Here is a 26873-nt window from a genome sequence, read left to right on the forward strand (position 1 = left end):
GCTTTGTGTACTTGTAGACTTTCTTGAGGTCTTGTAGCGACGAAGCCCTGAGGAGTCCATTGTGGCTTGCAAAGGAGGCGATACAAATTGTGTCGGTGTTGATGCACTTGAGGAAGACGACTGAGTCCCGGGCATGTCATCGACATCCTCGTCGTCAGCGTGGTCGTCGTGACCGTGACCATCATTTTTATTGTCATCGTCGCCATGCGCCTCGTTGTCGATGTTGTCGTCGAGATTTCCGCCTGTGTCATGCGCGTCGTTGTAGCTATCTCCTTGCGACCTATGTGCGTCGTCGTCGGTGTCGGCACCATGATGATCACTACCATGGTGGTCACCTTGGTTGGGTGTCTTGCCAACCACCTGGACGTCCTCTCCTGCATCATTGTCAATTGGAAATTCAACTGTGAATGTGTTACTGTTTGAGGCATCGTCGGCTGCGGTGCTCCAATTCCACGCTTGGTTTTCTTCAAACACGAAGTCGGGTGAAATCCATAGGCGCTTGGTTTTTGGATCATAAAAGCGGTATGCTTTGGTGCCGGAACTCCTCTCGTATCCGATGAACACCATCTTGGTGCTTGATACGTCTCCAACGTATCTACTTTTCCAAACTCTTTTGCCCTTGTTTTGGACTATAATTTGCATGATTTGAATGGAACTAACCTGGACTGACGCTGTTTTCAGTAGAATTGCCTTGGTGTTATTTTTGTGCAGAAATCAAACTTCTCCAAACGTCCTGAAAATTTACGGGGAGCAGTATTGGAAAATATCAAAAATATCTGCGCCAAGTTCCACCTCAGGGGGTGGGCCAGTGGGCCACAAGCCCCTGCTCCGCCACCACCCCCCTGGTGGTGGTGGGCGGGCTTGTGGGGCCCACAGGCACCTGCCGCCCCCAACTCCACCTCTATAAGTTGTCTTTCGTCCTAGAAAAAATAAAAAGAGAAGTTTTCATCGTGTTTTCGATACAGAGGTGCCGCCACCACCTGTTCTTCATCTGGAGGGCAGATCTGGAGTCCGTCTTGGGCTCCGGAGAGAGGAAATCGTCATCATCGTCATCATCAACCTTCTTCCCTCTCCAATTCCATGAAGCTCTTCATCGTTCGTGAGTAATCTATTCGTAGGCTCGCTGGGCGGTGATGAGTAGGATGAGATCTATCATGTAATCGAGTTAGTTTTGATGGGGATTGATCCCTAGTATCCACTATGTTATGAGGTTTGATGTTGCTACTACTTTGCCATGCTTAATGCTTGTCACTAGGGCCTGAGTGCCATGATTTCAGATCTGAAATTATTATGTTGTCACCAATATATGTGTGTTTTAGATCCGATCTTGCAAGTTGTAGTTACCTACTATGTGTTATGATCTGGCAACCCCGGAGTGACTATAACCGGAACCACTCCCGATGATGATCATAGTTTGAGGAGTTCAGGTGTTCACCAAGTGCTAATATGTTGGTCCAGTTCTTTATTAAAAGGAGAACCTTAATATCCCGTAGTTTCCTTTTGGACCCCGCTGCCACAGGAGGGATGGACAATAGATGTCATGCAGTTCTTTTCCCTAAGCACGTATGACGACACACGGAATGCATGCCTACATCACATTGATGAAGGGGAGCTAGCCACATATCTCTCCGTGTTATAATTGTTGCATGATGAATATCAACAAATCGCCGACCCATTGCCTACGAGTTTGTCCTACTGTTGCTACTATTGTTACTTGTCTTGCTCTGCTGCTACTACTACTGTTGCTACTGATGTTATTTGTCTTGCTCTACTGCTACTACTGTTGCTACTAGTGTCGCTTGCTACTGTTGCTATTTGCTACTGCTGTCACTACTGTTGTTCCTTGCCACTGCTATTGCTCGTTACACTGCTACTACCTGGTACACTATTGGTTCAACTACCGTTGACGGGAATTGACAACTTCCGTCAACGCGGCAACGAAGGCGCCATTGATACAATCGTTAGGAATAGTCTGCCGTCAACAGATCATTTCTGACACCGTTGTTATCATATTACTTTGCTGTTACTACTGTGCTTGCAGATACTAATCTTTCAGGTGTGGTTGAATCCGACAAATTCAGCTGCTAATACTTGAGAGTATACTCTCACCTCCTGACTGGCTTACCTACAAATTTGGGTCGAATACTGTACCCTCGAAAACTGCTACGAACCCACGCGCTGGTGGGCCATCAACAACATTCTTCCAGTTTCATTGCCGAGGATTGCTAGCGGCATTCTTCTGGTGTCGTTGCAGGAGAAGGTTCATTGTCATAAGCATTCGTCTAGCTAACGCCAGAGATTGCAGGATCAGCCCTTTTCTGGAGCCATTGCCAGGGAAGCATAGCTGACGTCAGTGCTGCGATCGGCAAGCTTTGAGGGATGCGACTCCGCCGTCTTCACATGTGCCACGCACCCGAACGTCCGTAGATGAGACACATTCGTCTTACGTCCGTAACTTGCTTCATATGGAGTCTTGCCGATCACCGCCTTCGTTGGAGCCCGGTTGAGAAGATAGACCGCCGTCGAGACAGCTTCTCCCAAAAAAGTCCCCAGCAGGTTCTTGCTCTTGAGTAAACTCCTTGCCATGCCAACGACGGTTCGATTGCGCCTTTCAATGACCCCGTTCTACTGCGGCGTGTAAGGTGCCGTGAGGAACCTCTTTAGGCCAATCTTCTCGCAGTAGTCGTTGAACTCGTTCGACGTAAACTCTCCGCCGTGATCTGTCCGTAGAGCGCGAACCTTCAAATTGTGTTCCTTCTCCGTTGCAGCCTTCACCTTCAAACTCCTCATCTTTAGATTGTAGGAGAACGACCCACATATATCTCTAGTAGTCATCTACCACAAGGAAGAAGTACTTCTTTCCTGCGTGAGTTGCCGGGGTGATAGGGCCACATAGATCACCATGGAGCAGCTTGAGTGCATCACTTGCCCGATAGGTAGACTGAGCAGGGAATGGCCTGCGATGCTGTTTTCCAACCAAGCACCTGTCACATATTCGATCAATATGGTCGATAAATGGCATCTCAGATACCATCTCCATCTTTGACATCTTCTTCAAGGCGTAGAAGTTAACGTGTCCAAATCTAGCATGCCATAACCACGAATCATCATCACTCTTGGCGAGCCAACACTCTGGTTGAGATTGATCAAGGTTGAGGATATAGAGCCTGTTCCATGTGCGATTAACACGAGCTAGCACGTTTCGGAGGTTGTCGAAGATCGTCATCACTCCGTTCTCGATATCCACCTTGCATCCATTCTCGTCAAGCTTCCCAATAGACATGATGTTATTGCGAGCCGTGGGATGTAGTACAATCCGGTGAGTATGCGATGTTCGCTTGTGAGACCCTCGAAGAGGACAGATCCTTGCCCGCAAATCTCCACAGCTGAATTCATCAAACTTGACCGAGCCTTCGACATCATATTCCAGCTCGAGGAATTTCTCCTTGCGCCCCTTCATGTGGTTACCGGCACCCGTGTCGAGATACCATGGCACATTCTGATCACCGGATAACTTTGGTGTCAATTTCTTCTCATGAAGTAGCACCTTCCGGCTTGGTTTCACAACCATCGTTTTAGCAAGATCACAAACTTCGGCCATCAGAAGACCTGGACCTTCGCCTTATTGCTTTGCCAAATTTGCCTTGATCTCCCGCTTGTTAGGCTTCGGACAATTCTTCGCAAAGTGACCCATCTTATTGTAGTTATAGCACTTGACCTCGGACAAGTCCAAGTTCCGTGGCGTCTGTTCTTTTGATTGGTCCGCCTTACCACGACCTTGTGGTTTGCCTTTTCCGGTTTGTCCGTCGCCCTTCTTGTTGCTTGAGCCTTCGCCACCGTCACGCCTTCATTTGCTACTTGGAGCCTCCCAATCAGTGCGTGAGGACATGAGTTGGTTACTACCTCCTCCTTTGCCTTTCCGACAGCCACGAGCATTCTCTTCCCATGTCCGCAAGTGTCCGATCACCTCCGTTATGGTCATGTCTCGATGTCGTAAAGCTGCTCAAGCGTGTCGATGATGTACGTGAATTTATCAGTCACTGAACTGAAAAACTTCTCCACAATCTCGGTCTCCTCGAGCTTTGCACCAAGCGCGCGGATCTCTCCCACCAAAGTAGTAAGACGCATGTCATAGTCGTTCACCGATTCAGTTTCCTTCATCTACAACTTGTGAAATTGGCGCTTTAGCACTTGTGCACAAGCCTTGGTGACGCGATCTTCTCCAATCCTCATCTCCTTGAGTGTGTTCCATGCCTCTCTTGCCGTCTCGAACTCCGCCAATGTCATCAGCACGGAATCCGGCACGGACTGGGCTATGGCGGCCATGGCACCTTTGTCGCGCTCCTCGTCGACGTCGTCGTCCGTGATGGCCTCCCACACTCGAAGGGATCGAAGAATAATCTTCTTCTTCACTGCCCACATGTCCTAGTTGGCGTCGGTGAGCATCTGGTACTCGATAGGGATGTTGCGATGCACCTGGACGTTGGCGCCACTCGTTCCCTCACCACTGGTTGCTGACTTGCCGTCCTTCTTCACCTTGTCGCCGTTCTTGTTCGTCTTGGCACCGCCATTGCCGGACTTGACCGATTCAGCGTCGCTGTCCGTTATCGTACATCATAGATCGTCGAGGCTCTAGATACCAATTGTTGGCTTTTAATCCGTAGATCAAAACTAACCAGACCTACACAACGTACTCCCTCTGTCCGTCAAAAATTGTGCATCTAGCACTATAATTTTTTCTCATAAAGTGTGTACATTTACACTCCCTATGCGCTTAGCCTTTAATTTAATCGGTATTAAATGACTAATGTAGCAACTTGTGCTCTAGCTATTGGCTGCATGCCTAACCTTAATTACTGCATGCAACAACCTTCATTTAATCTTCTTCTTTCAATGGTTGCATGTATACATAAAAGCATGGTTAATAGTATAGCCAACTGCTGGCTATAAGCCATCTTATAGTCTATCTTATAGCTAGCTCGTACAATAGTTAGCTATAAAAGAGTACTACTTTTATCATATATGGCCCACTATTCATTCTCACAAAGCATCCAGGAGCACGTGCTAGAGCTGGCTCTTCACGAAGAGCCCGCTTCCCTTCTCTTTCCTCTTCTCTCTCATCCAACTCATCAAAAATATAGTATTTTAATCCTTACACCCTACTGACAATAAGGTACAGTCAGCAGGCTGTAAGGGTTAGAATACTATATTTTTAATGAGTTGGATGAGAGAGAAGAGGAGAGAGAAGGGAAGCGGGCTCTTCGTGAAGAGCCAGCTCTAGCACGTGCTCCTAGGTGTTTTGTGAGAATGAAATATGGGTCATATATGTTAAAAGTAATACTCTTTTATAGCTACCTATTGTACAAACTAGCTATAAGATGGGCTATAAGACTGTTTATAGCCATCAGTTGACGATACTATTAATCATGCTCTAAGTCTGCTATTTTTGGACATTAATTATGTCATGAAGGTTTCTCTTGGTCTATGTGCAAATCTCTATATGCATAGTTTTTGACGGACGAAAGGAGTACGTGCAAAGTTAGCTATATAGCAACCAAGCACACAAGCTGCTGGATGGATTAGTAGCTTATGCACGTCGGCGTATAGTGCGTCAACTGACTAGCTCGATCAGTATTATGGCGGATCGGAACGACGGTACGTATGAAAGGAGACTGATTTTCTACGGTGCGTTTAACTTGCACCTTCTCAGGATTTTCTTTGCGTATATAAAGGATACAGACTCAACCTGCTTAACTACAATATTAATAGTTTTTCGTGGGAATCGTTTCCCACCCGCTCGCCGGCCGAACCGATGCGTCGGTCGCCCCCTCGCGCGTGCGGGCCCATGCAACATTTTCTCCACCCCGCGCTTCGCAGGTCAGTGGATGCAACATTTTTCGTCTAAATATGTTGCAACCAGCGCCATATTTGCTGCAAGCGTTTTTTTTATTATCTTTTGTACCAATAGAAAAACTGCATATATGTTTGGTTGCAGCTCCAGTTCGTTGGATTTTTCGTTACAATCGATGTTTTTTACTTTTGCTACAACCTTGTTAATTTTTGCTACAACCGGCATCTTGTTTTGCTGCAACCGTTCATTAAAAAAGTTGCATACACGTCACGTAAATATTTGCTACAACCGGTGTTTGACTTTTGCTACCATGCACCATCAGCTTCTTTTTTTGCTACGATCTCGTAGATATTTTTTTTGCTATAAATTTTGTTTTTTTGTTGCAACCGTTAAAAAAATTGTTGCATCGCATCAAAAATTTTCTGCATAGAAAAAAATGTTGCATGCGGATCCAACGGTACTAACGACGCGGGGTTGATGAATCCTACGGCTCACGCGCGCCCGGCCGAAAGTTTGGGCCGGCGCGCCCGGCGCATATCAGTCCCTTTTTTCGCTCCGTAGCAGTTGTTTGGATGGCGAGCACTTGCAGCGCCTCCGTAGCAGTTGTTTGGATGGCGACCACTTGCAGCGCGCTTCCTTCCTGATAATGCACCGGCTGGTCGTGTGAAGGTAGGACAACAAGTATCGTATGTGTGGCAATTTCGATAAACAATTTACAGAAAGGGGTGTAAACCCGGTTGGAAAGAAAAATCCACACCTAGCAGCAAAATGCAGCAAGCCGTTGGATTTCTGGTCGTGTGAAGGTAGGACAACAAGTATCATATGTGTAGCAATTTCGATAAACAGGTGTGCACTACTGCTCCATATACTTCGAATGAGGTAATGTACATAAATGCGAGAACAGTTACTCCCGTCCACCTACAGCTTACAGCTGAATTTACAGCGCAACAGTACTTGCCTGTACGTCCTGCCACCTGCAATACCATGTGGGTAACTTCAAAGCTAGCTAGCTAGCCCTCTTCTTTTCAGTTCTGATAATGATACTCACTCAATAATAAGTTATTTTTGCAACCTAAAACAACTTACAAAAATGTCTTATATCGTGGGACGTAGAGAGTATTCCTTTATTTCCTTCGTACATTTGCCATTATGTTTTATTCATCATTTGCTCGGCAGAGTTATTTTTTCTTCCAAGTTCCAACTCGTGTCGTCCAAAGACATCTCGAGAAGGACCGTTCAAGATATCTGTTGCTCAAATGTTGCTGCACTTCAGCTAGGAAATCCTCGGAGAAGAAATCTCCGATGATGATGGAACTTCAGAAAAACATGTCTAGATCGTCAAGTTTTCATTCAGCCAATCGACAGTACTGAGGTTAGTAAATTTTTATTTTTTTTGACAACTTAGGCTTTAGATTTTATTTATTTGCAACCCAGACATTGTACATAGATCAACTTTCCAAAAGGAAAGGATATAGAGTTGAAAGCATCTCTAGCTTTACCTGATTTGTTGCATAGAGGGTGCTTGGATTCAAAGGACTAAAACTAGTAGGCTAAAGTTCCAAGCACCCCTGACTAAAGAGAGGCTAAAACTAATCTTGAGGCTAAATTTTTTTAGTCAGGGGTATCTCTATTAAAATGTACATTAGTCCTCTCTGTCCTCAAGACAAGTTCTGGATTGGAGGGTTTGAAAGATAATAAATGCTCATTAACTTGATTTTAGTCTCTTTAGTATTTGGATCTTTTAGTCATGGGACTAAAATGTATCAAGCACCTCTATAGTAAGATTGAAGAGTTATAGCTAGATCTCTGCATAAAAGCTCTCCTGGCTAGCGTGCGTGAGCAATGACGACATTCTCATTTCTTGGAATAGTTACTGAGCTTAGCAATATACTCCGACCAAAAAGCAATGCTGTGGGCATGCTGTTCCAACGAAATGATAATCAAGCTCGTAATTAACAAGTACACCAACAAAAGCTTATACTACAATAATACTCCATTCAATTCATCATTACGTACCACAGCACAAGCGACGCATACATCTAGCATTATTCATGCCTCAAGAACATGCACCACTACTACAGATAACCAAGAACTTAACACGACCGACCGATAGAGATAGACCTAAGAACGTAATTAATTAAACAACAAACGCAACAAACAAATCGAGTTCTCCAAACGTACGTACGCGCGGCGTATAGCGCCCACAGAACTATGCATGCATGCGTGCACGCTACGAGTAGCACTACCGAAACATCAACCATGCGCCGCGTCAGTGCTTGCCACACACCAGCGGATCTAGCTATCAACGGCCACCCTCAGCTTTTCACGGCTTCTTGGCGTGGTCGTCGACGGCAGCTGCAGCGGGGGAGCCCGGCATGCCGCCGAAGCCGCCGAGGCCGGGGGAGCCGCCGAGACCAGGGGAGCTGCCGCCGAGGAAGGGCATGCTGCCGATGCCGCCGAAGCTCGGGGTGGCGCCGCCGCTGCCGGGGAGGCTGAATCCGGGCATGCCGCTGCTGCCGGGGAGGCCGCCGCCCAACGCCGGCGACCCGCCGCCTAAGCGGTCGAACGGCGGAAAGGTCGTTGGCTGGAGGACCGCGTCCTTGCTGGCAGCTGCCGCCTCCGTCGTCTTGATGTTCCTCGCCTCGGCGCCGGTTGCCGCGGCCAGCACGGCGAGGACGAGCACCGCCACCATCTTGGTAGACTTCTCCATCGATAGCTAGCTCCTGAACTAGTGTTCTTGCTCCTGGCTAGTGTGCGAGTGGCTGCTTGCTTTGCTTGCTTGTTGCTTCTAGCTCTGTGGGAGATGGAGGAGGAAGAAAGGTGGCAGGAGGTTTTATAGCCGGGGAAGCAGCGTCATTGAAGTGGTGGCAGCTCATCGATCGGCCTGAGGGACGGTAGGTGGGGGGCGTTAAGGAGACGATTAAAGGAGCGGGTACCTGCTGCGGTTTACTGCCATCCTGTGATCTCCATTAATACTTTTGCTCTTGCAGACCAGTGGTGCATCAATGGGCGGAGGAAGAAAGGGAGAAATCGTAGATCTGGTCGTGGTTGGGAGCTAGTATAGCTATCGCTTGCATGAAGAGTGTTCAAAATCCAGTGAATTTGGCTTTTGTTTTGGGGTAATTGCACGGAAATAGCGTTTGGAGCTCGGCCTCCATATAGGCTTTTAAATTTGAAATTTAAATTTCATGAAAATTCATATTTTTACATTTCAAACTATTTTGAAAACAAATACAAAGGTACGTAAGTAAGGACGTAACATACGTGTGTGTAAATTTTCAAAATAAATAAATTAAAATAAGGGTTGTACAATAAAGATAAATTTAAAACTTTTTAACACATAATACTATTCATCATTGCAGAACATGAATTTGTTTTTTTGTGCAAATAGTGTTTCAAGGTATTTCATTTTAAAATTTTACACACATACACATAACATCCTTCTTTACATGCATATTTTTTTCAGATTCTTTTAAATAAAAAAGTTTAAATTTTGAATTGTTCAAAAATTTCGGCCTCCATAAAGACCGAGCTCCAAACGTCTGTTCTCGTAGTTACACTACTTCTTATACTGTGATCAGAGACGGTAGAAGGAAATGAGAAGTGCTACTAGCAATTTAGCATTCCTGTCTTTTCCCAGCAAAACAAGATTAACATTTGGAGCACTATTGTTTTCTTCGTTTCAGTCTGATAAACGGCCTTGCTGGCCAACAACTAAAAACGCTATATACTTATTTCGAGTAGTTTGACAAACAAAGGTTCGAATTAATGGATCGGATGTTTATGTTTGCATGCGTGTGTCTTGTTGAAAAATATTTTTTTTGCGATCAGTGCATCAATGGGAGAGGGAATGAAAAATAATGTATAGTATCCTTGTGGGAGCCGGTAGCTTACTTGCATCAACATGAGGTACGTACTTGCAAAATTGCAGAAATTTGCCTCAGAAAAAAAACAGTCAATTTTGTTGGCCCGGGGATCAAATCCAACGGTTCTCCTTCATCTTCTTTTTCCAGCCCTTATCCCACCCTCGGAGAAGCTTCTTCCTACCTCAAACCGCTCAAGTATGGCTCACATCCCATCCTTTCCTCTCTTCGGGCTAACACACCGTATGAGGGAGTCCGAGACTAAGGGATCCTCTGGCCGCCGACCAATCTTCACGAACCGGACTCATGGGCTGCCCTATGATTATCACTGAAGGGTCAAATTACAAGACAACGCCGTATCCAAGAAAGACGGAAACCTCATTGGTCGTGACGTGCACTCCAAGTCCCGATGATGGATTCAGCATGTTTACTCCCTGATGTAACCGACATTATGTAATCCTAGGTACCCCTCGTATCTATATAAACGAGATGGTTTTAGCTCATAGGGCAGTTTAAGATCAATACTCCTAGGGTTTGGACCACAACATACGGTCTCGAGGTAGATCAACTTTGTACTCGATACTCCATCATCAATATAAACAAGAGCAGGACGTAGGGTTTTTCCTCCATCAAGAGGACCCGAAACTGGGTAAACATTGTCTCCCATATCTCATGTTACCCATCGATCGAAGATCCACAGTTCAGGACCCCCTACCCGAGATTTGCCGGTTTTGACATCGACATTGGTGATTCCATTGAGAATTCCACTATAGGATTGTCAGAAGGACTGAAGGCTCGCTTGGTCACTAGCGATGGCATCGGCACTAGGGATATCTTCGTCCTCGACCAGCTCTCTGCGTTCGACGGCATTGTTCTGCATTTCGAGGAGGCTGGTCACCTTGGCCAGATCGGCGGGTTCGCCCAGGGTGAGGAAATCAAGTTTGGTGACCTAGATTATTTCGTCGATGACCAAGGCGATCTGGTCCTCACTTGGTTCTCGACTTCATCCGATGAGCCCGGAAGTCATGAAACCTTGTTTTTTGGGTCTCCTCCCCGACCTCATGTCCGGGACAGAACCCACCTCGGATCCGTCCTCGGGCGTGGATCCAATCATGGCGTTCGGAGGACATCGGTTAGGCGTGACCAAGAACACTACGTGTGCCGATGCACCGCAGATCAACTCTGCCAAAATTCCCAAGACTAGTCCGTTCGACCTCTCTCTATCAGACGAGATGTTGGCCTGGATCCAAACTATAGAAATTTTGGATGACCTCGCGTGAACCTACGTTAAGTTCATCCTCAAACCCGATCATAGGGAATTTTATTTCCCACCAACCACCCAATTGATAGCCAATATCGAAGATCTAACCGATATGCTGGATTTCTCCTCGGATGAGGCCGGAGATACATATACGGATGTTCATACACCTGCTCCTCCCACAACTAGGCGATGGAAAATCACCTCCACCTACGATGTGTACATGGTGGACACTCCTGGTGATAAGGATGATGGCTCCACAGGGAAGAGAGTTGACGACACCCCGATAAAAAACAACGTTGTCAAGCCACCCAAGTGTTGGCACCACCACAAAAAAACCAAGGAATGGAAGGGCAGGGAGAGCAATACAAGCACCGAAGAAAACACTACCTCGGACAACCCAAAAAAACCCGTTGACTCCATTACTCCCGAAAAAATCTCAATGATTCAAAGGAGCGTATGGATCTGGAAAACCCCAAGGACCTTGAAAATTTCGAAGGCAGCAACTACCTCCCTCGTTCTGACGAGGAGGATAATCTTGGAGACGAGGATTTCATCGTCCTTGAAGACAGGCTAGATCAAGACCGGTCCAAGAAGCAACTCATAGCCACCGCCCCGGGCCTCAAGATGAAAGAGAAGCAGATCAAAGCTGAACAAGAAACCATTAATGACAGATGGACGCAAGTCCTGGCCGCTGAAGAGGGGTACAACTAGGAACGGCTGGGACAAGACAAAAGTTACCCACGCCGCCGTTTATTGCGAGAATTTGATGACGAGGCCTTTAAGCCAGCAGCCCCACGGGCACTCAGGGCGACCAGCCGGGCCTCAAGGACGATAAGGCGACTGGAGAAGTCGGAGACCAATCCAAATCCCCGCGGAAGAAGGAAATACCCAACGCAGCCCGGTGACCCATCCGACCCGCGACACAATTTAAATTCTAGAGCGGGTGAGACAAGATCCATCTATGGATCTAGAGGGAGCACCCCACTCGATGGGACGGGTACCAAGCTCGGCTCGACGATACCAGTAGAGTTCGGGGGCAGAAACATGTCAAGATTCCATCCGACCTCCCGCATGTTGTACCATGGGTTGGGGGCGCCGCTCACCCAATGTGTTGTACACACGAGGTGATGCAGCATCAGTTTCCCAAAGAGTTTAAACCCGTAAATATAGAACAATAGGATGGGACAATAGGCCCGGACGTATGGATCAAAGACTTTCTTCTTCACATACACATGGCCAGAGGAGATGACCTCCACGCCATCAAACACTTACCACTAAAGCTCAAGGGACCAACACGGCATTGGCTGAACAGTCTCCCTGAAAACTCCATTGGTAGTTGGAAATAGATCGAAGACGCTTTCCGAGCTAACTTTCAATTCATCTATGTCCGGTCGTCGGGTTTCGATGACTTGAGCCACATCGTCCAACAAGCCGATGAGTCATCCCGACAATTCTGGAACCAATTCTTGAGCAAGAAAAATCAAATCGTCGATTGTTCGGACACCGACGCACTAGCCTCCCTCAGAAGCAATATGCAAGACGAATGGCTGGCTGAGACGCTCAGGAAGGATAGGCCGCAAACAATGGCACACCTTACCTCGGTTATGACCAACTTTTGTGCGGGCAAGGACGGCTGGCTAGACCATCGGAACAACCCTCCTGGAAACCCCGACAATTGGGAAATCCGTGATGGCAACGGAAAACCACAGCGCAACATGAACAAGCGTCGACACAGTGGGTGTGAGGCTAAAGACATGATCGTCAATGCAGGATTCAGCAAGCCAATATCTCGACCATGGAAGAAACCCTCTGTCGTGGGTATAAGTCTGACAGTAGATGTGTAGGGTACGAAAGGATGGGCAGAGCCTTAGCTACGGCGAGGTTGTATGAGTTCAGGCCCCTCTATGGTGGGGGTAAAAGCCCTACGTCTCAGTGCTCTCGGGAGCTTAGTGTCGAGTGGAATATAGGATTACAGTGTAAGCCAACCCCTGCACCAGTGGGGAAGGGCGGCTTATATAGAGTGCGCTGCCCTTCACAACGCCCCAGCGGACACGGGTGGATTAGTGGTGAATAAATGCCTACGTTACAGGTAACGTATGCCTTAAATGCTAATAATGGTGTATGAAAACGTCTGACCGTTGTCCTCCTGGGAGGTTACGATGTACAGAGTGGAATCCAGTCGGTACGTTGAATACGCTCCGAATGCTCGTCACCGACTGGATGATGGGAGGAGTCCTTAGTTCAGTCGGAACTGTCTAAGGGCCTTTCCCTCTATGAAGGGTAGTCCTTGGGTATGACTTAGGGCAGGCCTATGACCCTACCCTGGGACTATAACCCCATCATTAGTCCCCGAATGGATCGGGGTTGGTACGATGAAGTGATGCCTGGAGTACGGATCCGACTGGTATGGACGTGACTTTGGCATTTCTTGCACCGATCCATTGTATCCTTTCAACCAGTGGTCCGAGTTAATATACCAGTGAAACGAACTGTCAGGGACCAAGTGCTTCCGCTGAATCTTTCGATGTGACCGGTCAACTGACAGCGGCGGATTTTCTAGGATCCTCAAATTTTGGTTGCCGCGCGCTCAGCGGGGATGACGACATCGTCATCGAGTAGTCTCTGCCGCCTCGATTACCACGCCTTTATCTTCTCCACTAATATCGCAGCAGCCGGTCGGGGGATAAGATTTCGGGGCCACCTGTTAGTGACCCAGTCGGAAGCTTATTTAAGCCTCTCCGGCGGGGGTTTCTTGTTGCGCTGCCCTTGTTACTCGCACTCGCCTCGCTTCTCCCGTAGCTCTATGTGCGCTCCAAGCCTCCTCCTTCCTCTCCTCCTCTGCGGATCTGCTGCCTTCACCATGACGAAGGGGCAGACGAGCAAGCTCGAGTCGCAGAAGAAGAAGAAGAAGAAGAAGAAGGCGGCCCCTGCTCGGCGGCGACAGCTTGCACTGCCGGCGGGTTGGATCCAGGGGGATTTCCTCCCCTCCACGGTGACGGCGGATGACTTGCTGGAGCTGGTGGAGCAAGGCATGATTGCCAACAAGTCGTGGAGGCTGCCGGCGGAGGGCGAGACGGAGCCGGCGCCGCAGGAGGGAGAGCGTGTCTTACTGCTCAGCCACGTGTACAAGGGCTTCTCCTTGCCTCCCCACCCCTTCTTCAGAGGTATTACGAGTCACTACGGGGCGCAGCTCCATCATTTTCCTCCAAACGCGATAGCCATCTCGCCGCATTCGTCACCCTTTGCGAGAGCTTTATTGGATGTCCCCCCCATTGGGGGCTCTTTAAGTACATCTTCTCCGCTCGGTCCCAGACTGTCAAAAAGCTTAGCCAGTCGGACGATAAAACCCATCTCCTCCAGCTCTGTGGGGGCTTAGGCTTCCAGAAGAAAACGAAGAGTAGCTACCCCCCTCTCCAGTTGTCCGAGTCAGTTAGGAACTGGCAGTCGACCTGGTTCTACTGCCAGGACATAGCTTGTCCGAATACCGCGACTGGGTTGCCACCCATTAGCCTAGACCGTCCGGCCCCTCCCAGGCAGCTTGCGCTCTCAAAGGTGGAGAAGATCTAGATCCATCCTCTGGTCGACGCACTGATTGCTGTCGTCCGCAAGGGGGTCACCGGCATGGATTTGCTGGAGACTTTTCTGGGTCGGTGCATCCAGCCGCTGCAAGCCTGGCACCACGCGATGTGGCACTACGTGGGGCCTGAGGACTCCACTCAGACTCATCCAGAATGCGTGACCGGGGAGGTTGTGACGGTATGGGTCGGCGGCATCACAGGCGCCTGCGATAACCCCAGAGGAGCCCGGCGGGTGAAGCCCTTCCGCGTTGACAATCCTCCTCCGAATGAGGTGAGCACATCTTGTCGAGTGCTTTCAATCTTCTTAGATTTATCGCTTTTTCTTGTACCACCGCCTGACGTCTGACGTTGTCGACTGTATTTTGTGCAGGAGTGGACCAACTGGTATTCTCCCGTCTCGAACGGGAATCCAACTAAGGAAGAGGAGGGTAGCCAGGAGGGCAGCGTGGACAGCGCCGAGCACGTCTCCGACGGTGGGGAGATGGAGGAGGAGACTGAAGAGGAGGAGGGGGAGGTTGGGGAGCAAAGCTCGCCACCTCCACCATCAGAGCCTCGAACTAAGCGTCGTCACGAACCCGTGGCTCCGCCGGCTCCTCCAGCGGCCCCGAGTGCTCCGCCAGCCTCTCCCGTTGCTCCGAGTGCTCGGAGCGTGAAGAGGACTAGGGACGCTGCTGTCGAGCCCACGGACCAGCCGTCCAAGGTGGCCAAACCTAGCGGGCCCAAGCCTCGGAAAGCTCTGTCTCGGATGAGGATCGCTGTTCTAGTCGCCTCAGCGTAAGTGTCTTGTTCTCCCATCTTCCTTCAGTCTCTAGTTGAACTCGTGCTTATCCGTTGAGTTGATTTTACTCGACACAGCTGCTACCTCCGCCACCTCTCTGCCGCGCCAGGACGATGATCCCATGGATACTGATAACGCTGCCACATCCCAGCAATGTACGTTGTCACGACTCTGAAAGTTTGTATTATTGTTTCGCGAGTGTTGTCTTTAATCTTGCCCTTTTTCTGCAATTCCATGTTGTTCAGTCGGGCTTCCTTCGGAGGTGATTCATCTGGAGGACGACGACCGGAGGGGGTCAGGGCCAGCTTTGGCGCCTGTCCTTGAGGTTGTTCCATCTGCTGCTACTCCCACCATGAACGTGCCACCGACCGAGACGATGCCGCCGACTGAGACGGTGCCCCTCGCGGCGGAACCGACTGGAGCGGAGCTTGGGATGCCCAAGGAGTCTTCTGTCGTGCCGGGTCCGTCAACCGTTCAGTATGACACCCGACACCTCCCGGAAGACCAAGTGGGGGCCGCCAAGGAGGCCGTGGTGCAGGTGGAGCTGATGATGGGTGACGCCAAGGGAGCGTATGACTCCATCACGTCTTTGTACAAGAGAAGCTTGGAACTCCGGGATGATATCCGAGTAAGTGCACTAGTAAGTGTTTACTTTCCTCTTGTTACCCACTGGGGGTTTAAGTGATCGACTCGGATACAGTAGGATGTTTTTTTGCAGTGGGTTCACTCCATGTGAACCGAGTGGGTGTAGTCCCCAAGACTTCTGTCGAGTGCTTGCACCGGCAGTTGTCTTTATATGCATTTTCCATGACTTGATCGGATCAGAGCTGATCTGCCCGAATGGTACCAGTGGGGGCACTCCGATTACACCCACTGGATGTAGTTCCCGAGAGTAGTTTTACTCAGGTCGGGTAATAGTAGTCTCATAGGCTTGTCTGTTTGTCATGTAGCTCAATAGGTCCGACCTGTTCGAGCTTCATGCCAGTGGGGTCACTCTTAGTGAACCCACTTGTGTAGTCCCCGAGACCGCTGTCGACTGCTTGCGACGGCAGGGGTCTGAAGAACTTTGAGCTTTTATTGTTTTCCTTGTTGAATGTGTCTGATCTTCCCTTTGCGTTTATTTGGCAGAAGACTTGCGAAATGGGATCCGCGTACAATGCTTTGAAGGCTGAAAAGATTCAGCTTGCTGCGGACTTGGAGGCGGCTGTGAACGACCTGGCTGGTGTGAAGGGGGCTCTTGCGGACCGAGAGAAGTCTTTGGAGGAGTCCCGGGAGACCAACAAGGCATTGGTGGCCGAAATTGAAAAACTGAAGAGTCAAAGAACCGAACGGATGTCTCAGCTGAAGTTGATGAACAATCGCTGCATGGCGCAGGAGAAGTACGTCAGCGACTGGGCAAGGAAGATGATTGCATTGCTCGGTGGTAAGGTTTTTGCCGAGTGCTTCTTGACTTTGTAGTTCATTCTGCGCTTACTTTCTGCTTGTCTTTTCTTTGCAGATTTTTGTCTGGACGCTGAGGCTGAAGCAACTGACATTGAGCGGTCGGTTGTTCCGAACGTTCCACTCGGCGACGAAGCCAATAAGGACTTGCTCCGAGCGCATATTCGCCTTGCAGAGTGGGACCTTTCATCGGCCGCCTGAGAGAAGTCATCGGCCGGATCGACAAGGAGCTGTGGCCCGAAGACGATTCTCGGCGGGAAATAGAAGGGTTGATGACTCGGCTGGAGGACGTCCCAAACAGAGTGCAGGCATGGAAGAAGTCTTCCGCTCGTTGTGGTGCGGACATGGCGCTATCGCTGGTCCGAGTGCACTGCAAGGAAGCTCGCGAAGAAAAGTTGAAGGCGTTGCAGGTTGCCAACACCAAGAAGCTTCGATTCGAAGATTTCATGGAGACCTTCCTCGAGACAGCCACTCGCAATGCAGACGGGATCGACCTTGACACCTTTGTGGAGCCTGCCAGTCCCGGTGCCAGTCCCGGTGACGCTTGAAAAACTTTACCTCGGTATGCCGAGTGGTATCTGTATCAAACTTTGGCCACTGCTGTTGGCCGTCACATTCGTGGTTCGGTGTGTATAAGCTTGATGCGCACCGAGCCGACTATTGTAGATCTAACTTTGAATTCGAATCGAATATTTTGCTCTTCTTTCGCCAAAAAATTTTTTTGACACGATTTTCGCACGTGGTTTTTGTTTGGCGTTTCTTGGTGAAGCCAATGGCAAACATGCGGAGCATGTAGTTGTCAGTTATCTTCACATCCACATGAGCCTCAATGAGGGTCTGCCAAGCCTCCGAGTGCGCACTCGAAGCGAGCTTTTACTTAGGCGACTCTTCGTCGCGGCTAAGTCTCCGAGTGCGACTTTTAGTGCACACTCGGAGCGAGTTGTTACTCATGTAGTTGTCAGTTGTCTTCACATCCACATGAGCCTCAATGAGGGTCTGCTAAGCCTCCGAGTGGATCTCTAGGATACACTCGAAGGAAGGTTTTTACTTAGGCGATTCTGGATCGCAGCTAAGTCCCCGAGCACGACTGTAAGCTCGCACTCGGAGTGAGTTGGTACTCATGTAGTTGTCAGTTGTCTTCACATACACATGAGCCTCAATGAGGGTCTGCTAAGCCTCCGAGTGGATCTCTAAGATACACTCGAAGAAAGTTTTTTTGCTTAGGCGATTCTAGATCGCAGCTAAGTCCCCGAGCGCGACTGTAAGCTCGCACTCGGAGCGAGTTGCTACTCATGTAGTTGTCAATTGTCTTCACATCCACATGAGCCTCAATGAGGGTCTGCTAAGCCTCCGAGTGGATCTCTAGGATACACTCGAAGGAAGCTTTTTTACTTAGGCGATTCTGGATCGCAGCTAAGTCCCCGAGCGCAACTGTAAGCTCGCACTCGGAGCGAGTTGCTACTCATGTAGTTGTCAATTGTCTTCACATCCACATGAGCCTCAATGAGGGTCTGCTAAGCCTCCGAGTGGATCTCTAGGATACACTCGAAGGAACCTTTTTACTTAGGCGATTCTGGGTTGCAGCTAAGCCCCCCCGAGTGCGGCTTTTAGCGCGCACTCGGAGCGAGTTTGTACTTAGGCGATTCTGGGTCGCAGCTAAGTCCTCGAGTGCGGCTTTTAGTGCGCACTCAGAGCGAGTTTGTACTTAGGCGATTCTGGGTCGCTGCTAAGTCCCCGAGTGCGGCTTTTAGTGCACACTTGGAGCGAGTTTGTACTTAGGCGATTCCGGGTCGCAGCTAAGCCCCCCGAGTGCGGCTTTTAGCGCGCACTCGGAGCGAGTTTGTACTTAGGCGATTTTGGGTCGCAGCTAAGTCCCGGAGTGCGGCTTTTAGTGTGCACTTAGAGCGAGTTTGTACTTAGGCGATTCTGGGTCGCAGCTAAGCCCCCCGAGTGCGGCTTTTAGCGCGCACTCGGAGCGAGTTTGTACTTAGGCGATTTTGGGTCGCAGCTAAGTCCCCGAGTGCGGCTTTTAGTGCGCACTCGGAGCGAGTTTGTACTTAGGCGATTCTGGGTCGCAGCTAAGTTCCCGAGTGTGGCTTTTAGTGCGCACTCGGAGCGAATTTTTTAGATCGGAGTCTGCAAACGCGGAAGAACTTTGAACCTGCAAGAAATCAATCTGCTCTGTATTACTTCAATGATACTTGTTCTTTACATTGCCTCCGTCGGCGGTCATGTGTAGAAGCGCTTTAGGAGATCTCCGTTCCATGCTCACGGCTCGTCCGTTTCCCTATCGAGGTTGTAGAGTCGATATGCTCCGTTGTTCAGCACCTTGGAGATGATGAAGGGTCCTTCCCAGGCGGGAGCCAACTTGTGAGGTCTTTGTCGATCCGCTCTGAGCACCAGGTCGCCTGCTTGGAATGTGCGACTCCTGACGTGCCGCGCGTGAAAACGCCGTAGGTCTTGTTGATAAATTGTTGAGTGAGTCAGTGCCATCTCGCGCTCTTCTTCCAGAAGATCCACTCCGTCTTGCCTGGCTTGCTCTGCTTCGGCTTCGGAGAAGAGTTCGACTCGTGGAGAGTTGTGAAGCAAGTCACTCGGAAGGACCGCCTCTGCTCCATAAACGAGGAAGAACGGGGATCGCCCTGTAGATCTATTCGGAGTTGTGCGGAGGCCCCAAAACACCGAAGGCATCTCGGTGACCCATGCGCCGGCGGCATGTCCAACTTCTCGCAGGAGTCGAGGCTTCAACCGTTGAAGAATAAGTCCATTCGCCCGCTCTGCTTGCCCGTTTGTTTGGGGATGCGCCACAGATGCAAAATCCACTCGGATACCTTAGCTCGTGCAAAAACCTTTGAATCTGTCCGAGTCAAAGTTTGTGCCATTATCGGTGATTATGCTGTGTGGAACCCCGAATCTGGCGATGATGTCTCTGACAAACTTGATGGCCGTAAGGGCGTCGAGCTTCTCGATGGGCTTGACTTCAATCCACTTGGTGAACTTGTCGACTGCTACCAACAGATGAGTGAATCCCCCTTGGCCTGTTCTGAAGGGTCCGACTGTATCTAATCCCCACACTGCGAACGGCCAAACAAGATGGATTGTCTTCAGCACAGACGTTGGCTTGTGGGACTTGTTCGAATAGAACTGACAGCCTTCGCATCGATCGACCATATCTTTTGCCATTTCATTCGCCTGCAACCAGAAGAAGCCAGCTGTGAATGCTTTGGCGACGATTGCTCTTGAGGAGGCATGATGGCCGCAGGTTCCCGAGTGAATTTCTTCCAAGATCAACTGTCCCTCCTGAGGGGAGATGCACCGCTGAAGGACGCCTAAAACACTTGTACAAATGGCCATCAATGACGGTGAAGGACTTCGACCTGCGGACGATCTGCCTCGCTTGGACTTCGTCTTCTGGTAATTCTTGCCTCAGGATGTACGCAATGAACGACACAGTCCAATCGGGGATGAGAGCAAGAATCTCCATGATCAAATCAACCACTGCAGGGACCTCAACTTTAGTCGGATCTGTTGAGCTCTTCGGTTGTACTGGTTCCTCTATGAAAGGATCTTCTTTTACTGAGGGAAGGTGTAGGTGCTCGAGGCAGACATCACTCGGGACTGGTCTCCGAGTGGATCCAAGTTTTGCCAATTCATCAGCTGCTTGGTTTTTCAGTCGTGGACCATGGTGAAGTTCCAGACCTTCAAACTTCTTCTTGAGCTTCCTTACTGCGTTGCAATATGCAGTCATTGTGGGTCTCCTTACATACCACTCCTTCATCACTTGATTAACCACCAAATCTGAATCGCCGTAGACCATCAGGCGACGGACGCCGAGTGTGATGGCCATACGCAATCCGTAAAGGAGAGCTTCGTACTCTGCCTCATTGTTGGAAGAATCGAAATGTATCTGCAACACATACTTAAGTTTATCACCTTTTGGCGATATGATCACTACGCCAGCGCCGGAGCCATTCAACATCTTGGACCCATCGAAGAACATGGTCCAATGAGCCGAGTAGATGTGAGTCGGTTGCTGTTGTTCTACCCATTCTGCTATGAAGTGAGCCAGAGCTTGAGACTTTATAGCCTTCTTGGCTTCGAACTTGATGTCGCAGTATAAAATCTCCATTGCCCACTTCGCCACTCGGCCTGATGCGTCCCGATTGTGGAGAATTTCCGACAATGGAGCATCAGAAATGACAGACATCGAGTGGTCTTGGAAATAATGAGCCACCTTCTTTGCAGTCACGTAGATCCCGTAAATAAGCTTTTGATAATGGGGATACCTCTGCTTGGAAGGAGTCAGGACTTCGGAGACATAATATACCGGCCGCTGAACCTTGTATGCTTTGCCTTCTTCTTCACGTTCGACTGTGAGAACAGTGCTGACGACTTGATTTGTAGCCGCGATGTACAGAAGAAGGGGTTCTTTACTGAGCGGGGCAGTAAGAACCGGCTGGGTGGAAAGCAGGGCTTTGAGGTCGTCGAATGCAATTTGGGCTTCGTCTGTCCACTCGAAAGTATCTGATTTCTTCATGAGTCGGTATAGAGGTAACGCCTTCTCGCCGAGTCGAGCGAAAAACCTGCTCAAAGCCGCTAGGCAACCTGTGAGACTTTGAACATCATGTATTCTGATCGGCCGCTCCATTCGGACGATGGTCCCGATCTTTTCGGGGTTGACTTCGATTCCTCGTTCGGAAACGAAGAAACCGAGTAACTTTCCGCTGGGAACACCGAATGAACACTTGGCAGGGTTGAGCTTGATATCGTACCTATGAAGGTTGGCGAATGTTTCTGCCAAGTCAGTCAGCAGGTCGGAACCTTTGCGTGACTTGACTACGATATCATCCATATACGCCTCCACATTTCGACCGATCTGGTCAAGGAGGCATTTTTGGATCATGCGCATAAAAGTTACTCCTGCATTCTTCAAACAGAATGGCATAGTGATGTAGCAGAAGCAACCGAATGGGGTGATGAACGCTGTTTTTAATTCATCGGGACCATACAGACGGATCTGATTATAGCCCGAGTAGGCATCAAGGAATGACAAACGCTTGCAACCCGCAGTCGAATCAACAATTTGATCAATGCGGGGGAGCGGGAAATGGTCTTTCGGGCAGACCTTATTGAGATGCTTGAAGTCGATGCACATTCGGAGAGACTTGTCCTTCTTGGGCACCATGACAACATTGGCGAGCCACTCGGAGTGGTGTACCTCGCGAATGAAGTTGGCTGCCAAAAGTTTAGCCACCTCCTCTCCGATTGCCTTCCTCTTGTGCGCGGCGGACCGACGCATGCGTTCTCGGATGGGCCGAGCAGCATGATCCACATGCAGTCGGTGCTCAGCCAACTCCCTGGGTACACCTTGCATGTCAGCGGGCTTGCATGCGAAAATGTCCCAGTTCTCACGGAGGAATTGGATGATATCGGCTTCCTATTTTGGATCAAGGGTGGTGGAGATGTTCGTCGGGGCGGCGGTGTCGTCCGTCGGGTGGATGCTGACTTTCTTCGTGTCCCCCGCCGACTAGAATGCAGACTCCAAAGCTGGCTTCTTCGAACACATCAAGTCAGCGGGGTCGGCAGTCTTCTTGTACTCATCCAGCTCGAGGATAGCCATCTGCTGATCGGCAATCCTCGACCCCTGCTGCAGATACTCCTCGGCCCGCTGCCGATTGCCTGTGACAGTGATCACACCTTTGGGACCCGGCATCTTCAGCTTCAGATACATATAACATGGATGGGCCATGAAACGCGCAAATGCCGGACGCCCCAGAATTGCATGGTATGCACTCTGAAAATCCACCACCTCGAATGTCAGCTTTTCCTTGCGGAATTTCTTGTCGGAGCCGAAAACGACGTCCAACGCGATCTGGCCGAGTGACTTGGCTTTTCGTCCAGGGACGACTCCGTGGAACTGCATGCTGCTCTCGCTAAGTTTGGACATCGGAATGCCCATCCCCTTGAGAGTGTCGGCGTACATGATGTTCAAGCCGCTGCCGCCGTCCATGAGGACTTTGCGTAGTCGGACTCCTTCCACCACCGGGTCGACGACCAGAGCGTGCCTCCCTAGGGTGGGCACGTGTGCTGGATGGTCCGACTGGTCAAAGGTGATCGCAGTCTGAGACCATTTGAGGAACATGGGGTTGGTTGGGGTTGCCATGTTCACCTCTCTGTTCACCAGCTTCAGTCGACTCTTGCTTTCCACGTCAACAAAAATCATCAGTGTTGCATGGACATGGGGGAATGGATCCTCCTTGTCCTCATCATCCTGTTCATTGTCCTTTTCACTCGGCTACCCTTCGCCGAACCCTTGGATCAGGAGGCGACATTGCCGAGTGGTGTGCTTTGGGAATATGGCGTTGCCTTCTTCGTCCATCTTCGTGTGGATTGGACATGGCTGATCCAGGATGGAGTTCCCGAACTGCTTCTTCTTGGGGGTGTACTGAGCTTTCCCCTTGCCCTTGAACTTGGCATTGGTAAAGGCTGCTGCCTCTGCCTGCGGAGTGGACGGACCTTTCTGCTTCTGCTTCCGATTGCTGTTCCCATCTCCATTGGCGATTGCCTTATGCTTGCCTCTACCTATGCGGTCCTCTTCTTCGCCAATTGCATAGCGTGCGGCTATCTCCATCATCTTGCTCATGGAGATGTCGCCTGTCCGACCGAACTTCAGTACAGATCTCTATACCGCATGCTACCTTGAAGGCGCAGACTGCTTGATGCTCTATGACGTTCTCCACCGTGTGGTAGAGGGTCGTCCAACGCTGGATGAAATCGCGTAGGGGCTCATTCTGCTTCTGTACACAGTGCTGGAGCTCCACGAGACCAGCAGGGCGTTTGCACGTGCCCTCGAAGGTCCCGATGAAGACTCGGGCCAGATCTGCCCAGCTGTAGATGCTTGAAGGGGCCAACTGGTTCAGCCACGCTCGTGCCTAGCCGTCGAGCATCACGGGGAGATGTTTCATGGCGACCTCGTCATCTCCGCCACCGATCTGGACCGCCACTCGGTAGTCGTCCAGCCACGTTTCTGGCTTGGATTCTCCTGTGAACTTGCTGATCCCCATCACCAATCGGAAGTTGGGAGGGATGTCAGCTGAACGGATGGCCCGACTGAAGCACTCGGGACCAGAGACGATGGTCCTGCTTCCACTCGGACGGTCCCTATCGTGACCATCACGGTGGGATCGACTCCTGTCGACCTTCCTCTAGGCGATGTACCCTCTTGCGTCGGGCCTTGGATCATACGCGTCACCGACTGAAAGCCGATCATCGTGATGTCGGGGCCCGTAAGGCCCACCCCGCGGAGGAGTGCGTGAACGGCGACGATCTTCAGGATTCATGGAACGGATGCCCCCTCTGCGTCGCTGATGAGAGTCGGGGCTGAAAACCAACCGATGCGTGTTCGCGTGAACATAACTGTTGTGGATCCTGTTGTGCGACTGGGAGACCGCCGAATTGTGCTGCTGCGCCGTATGCAACAGGGTGCGGATCTGCTCGATCCCTCTACCAGCCTCTGAGTCAGACGGTTGGAGGGAATCGGCTATCTTGGCAGTGGCAGCTAGGTTGAGGACGGGTGTGCGGAACACCTCGACGTTTCTCTAACGAGTGCGTCGACTGGCAGAACGGTGATGTTGACGGCGAGCGCCGGATGATTCGCCAACCTCATGCTCGTTCCGCCCAGTTCGGCGGGGACTCTCATGGGAATCGGCCATGAGAACTTCGGCTGCAGGCCCGCGACCCAAGTACTCAGAAGGTAACTCAGTCGGAACTGAGTCCAAGCACTGGGACGACAGCGCGACCACAACCGACTCGAGGACCGCCACTTGATAGGACGCGTTCTGTCGCACTTGGGCGTGTCGCACCCAACATTGGAGCCACGGACGGCGGGACCGCTTGTTGCGGCGCGTGACGGGGGCGAAGATCGACACCGGGGCTGATTGCTGGAGAAGAAGGACGCCGCGGGCACCGGCACGGAACTGCGTAGCCCCGCGACTGGGGAGCGCCTCGACGTCGAGAGGCGCATCCCGAAGCCATGCCGAATCATCGACGATGAAAGAGAGTGCGCCGAAGAGGATCTCACGACCCATGCACAAATCTCCGCCGGACGAAATGATGAAAAGATGAAGTTGCAAACTTGCCGGAAGTCACTTAGACGCCTGCCCCACGGTGGGCGCAAACTGTCGTGGGTATAAGTCTGACAGTAGATGTGTAGGGTACGAAAGGATGGGAAGAGCCTTAGCTACAGCGAGGTTGTATGAGTTCAGGCCCCTCTACGGTGGAGGTAAAAGCCCTACGTCTCAGTGCTCTTGGGAGCTTAGTGTCGAGTGGAATATAGGATTACAGTGTAAGCCAACCCCTGCACTAGTGGGGAAGGGCGGCTTATATAGAGTGCGCTGCCCTTCACAACGGCCCGGCGGACAGGGGTGGATTAGTGGTGAATAAATGCCTACGTTACAGGTAACGTATGCCTTAAATGCTAATAATGGTGTATGAAAACGCATGACCGTTGTCCTCCTGGGAGGTTATGATGTACTGAGTGGAATCCAGTCGGTACGTTGAATAGGCTCCGAATGCTCGTCACCGACTAGATGATGGGAGGAGTCCTTAGTTCAGTCGGAACTGTCTAAGAACCTTGCCCTCTATGAAGGGTAGTCCTTGGGTAGGACCTATAGGGCAGGCCTATGACCCTACCCTGGGACTATAACCCCATCACCCTCTAAGGGGAATTGGGATGGATCGTCCGTCTTGGCCAAAATACTGGACAAACTGTGTCAGGTCCACGACACCTCCAACAAGCCTACTACCCACACCAACCATAACAGTTGGGTGATCAAACAGGCGAGCAAACCTACAGCCGAGTACCAGGGGAAGAGTCCCCATAGCAAGGACAATGAAGAACCTCGCAGGCCGAACAATAGAAGCCAAAAGCAATTCCCTTCTGAGGTGAAAGCTGTGAACATGACCTATGCCACACACATACCCAAGAAGGAAAGGAAACACACACTTCAAGATGTCTATGCCATAGAGACAGTACCTTCGAAGCATAACCAATGGTCGGCATGCCCGATCACCTTTGACCGCAAGGACCACCCGACCAATATTCGTTATAGGGGTTTGGCGGACCTCGTACTTGACCCCATTATCGGTGAATACCACATAACTAGAGTCCCCATGGATGGAGAGAACATGCTCAATCTGATTTATGCAGATACAACGAGGAAAATGGGTATCGATCCATCAAGGATCAAATCAAGCAATACTACCTTTAATGGAATAATACCCGACATTGAAGCCCGCTGCTCGGGCACCATAACTTTGGAAGTAGTGTTCGGCTCACCCGACAACTTCCGCAACAAGGACTTGACCTTCGACATTGTCCCTTTTTGCAGCCACTATCATGCACTTCTTGGCCGTATAGTGTTCGCTCGCTTTAATGTCGTCTCCCATTATGCATATTAAAGCTTAAGACGCCGGGAGCCAAGGGTGTTATCAGTGTCAATGGTAACACCGAATGCTCACTTCGAACCGAGGAACACATAGCGGCTACAGGTGCTAAAGAATAGACCGACAATACAACTCCAAAGCCCCATCTCGTTGTTAAGGAATGAGGGGCAAACAAACGAGCCCGAGTTTCGCCACAGTTCCCTGATTCTTCCCATGCTCAACACAAATAGGGATTTGCTCCCCACAACAGGGCCTCGTTTGCCGTAAAATACATGCACCACAGGCACAATTTCGCGTTCAAACTACCCTGGGCGGTTGTGGGGAGCGAATACATAAGGACCAAGTATCCGGCTTGATAGAACTATGGTCAAACATGTCTTTGGACAAATAACACGTACCATGAAGGACCTACTCAGCATCAAGCTAACATACTTCAGTGACTTCTCAATACCTTCTCTTCCAAAGGCCGGCTCGCCGACTACTACCTCCACTAAAGGAGCACCCCCAGAGAGCAAAGGAGCAAAGGTGGAGCAGGGCAGTAAAGGACATCCAACCATCCGCAAAGGCAGTATGTAAACCTTTTTGTCTTAAAATTTATTTTGAAGTATCAATAACAGTTGCTTGGGCAGATCGAAATGTACAGATAAACATCATGAGT

General features: G+C 50.2%; 1 protein-coding gene across 1 annotated transcript; it reads right to left on the minus strand.

The window, feature by feature from the left end:
• Positions 1-7829: 7829 nt before the first annotated feature.
• LOC123443369 (MFS18 protein-like) lies at positions 7830-8669 on the minus strand. Its single transcript, XM_045119712.1, has one exon. The coding sequence runs from the start codon at positions 8559-8561 to the stop codon at positions 8175-8177; it is 387 nt and encodes a 128-aa protein (XP_044975647.1). The 5' UTR covers positions 8562-8669; the 3' UTR covers positions 7830-8174.
• Positions 8670-26873: the final 18204 nt, after the last annotated feature.

This window comes from Hordeum vulgare, chromosome 3H (assembly GCF_904849725.1).
Source record: "Hordeum vulgare subsp. vulgare chromosome 3H, MorexV3_pseudomolecules_assembly, whole genome shotgun sequence".
NCBI lineage: Eukaryota > Viridiplantae > Streptophyta > Magnoliopsida > Poales > Poaceae > Hordeum > Hordeum vulgare.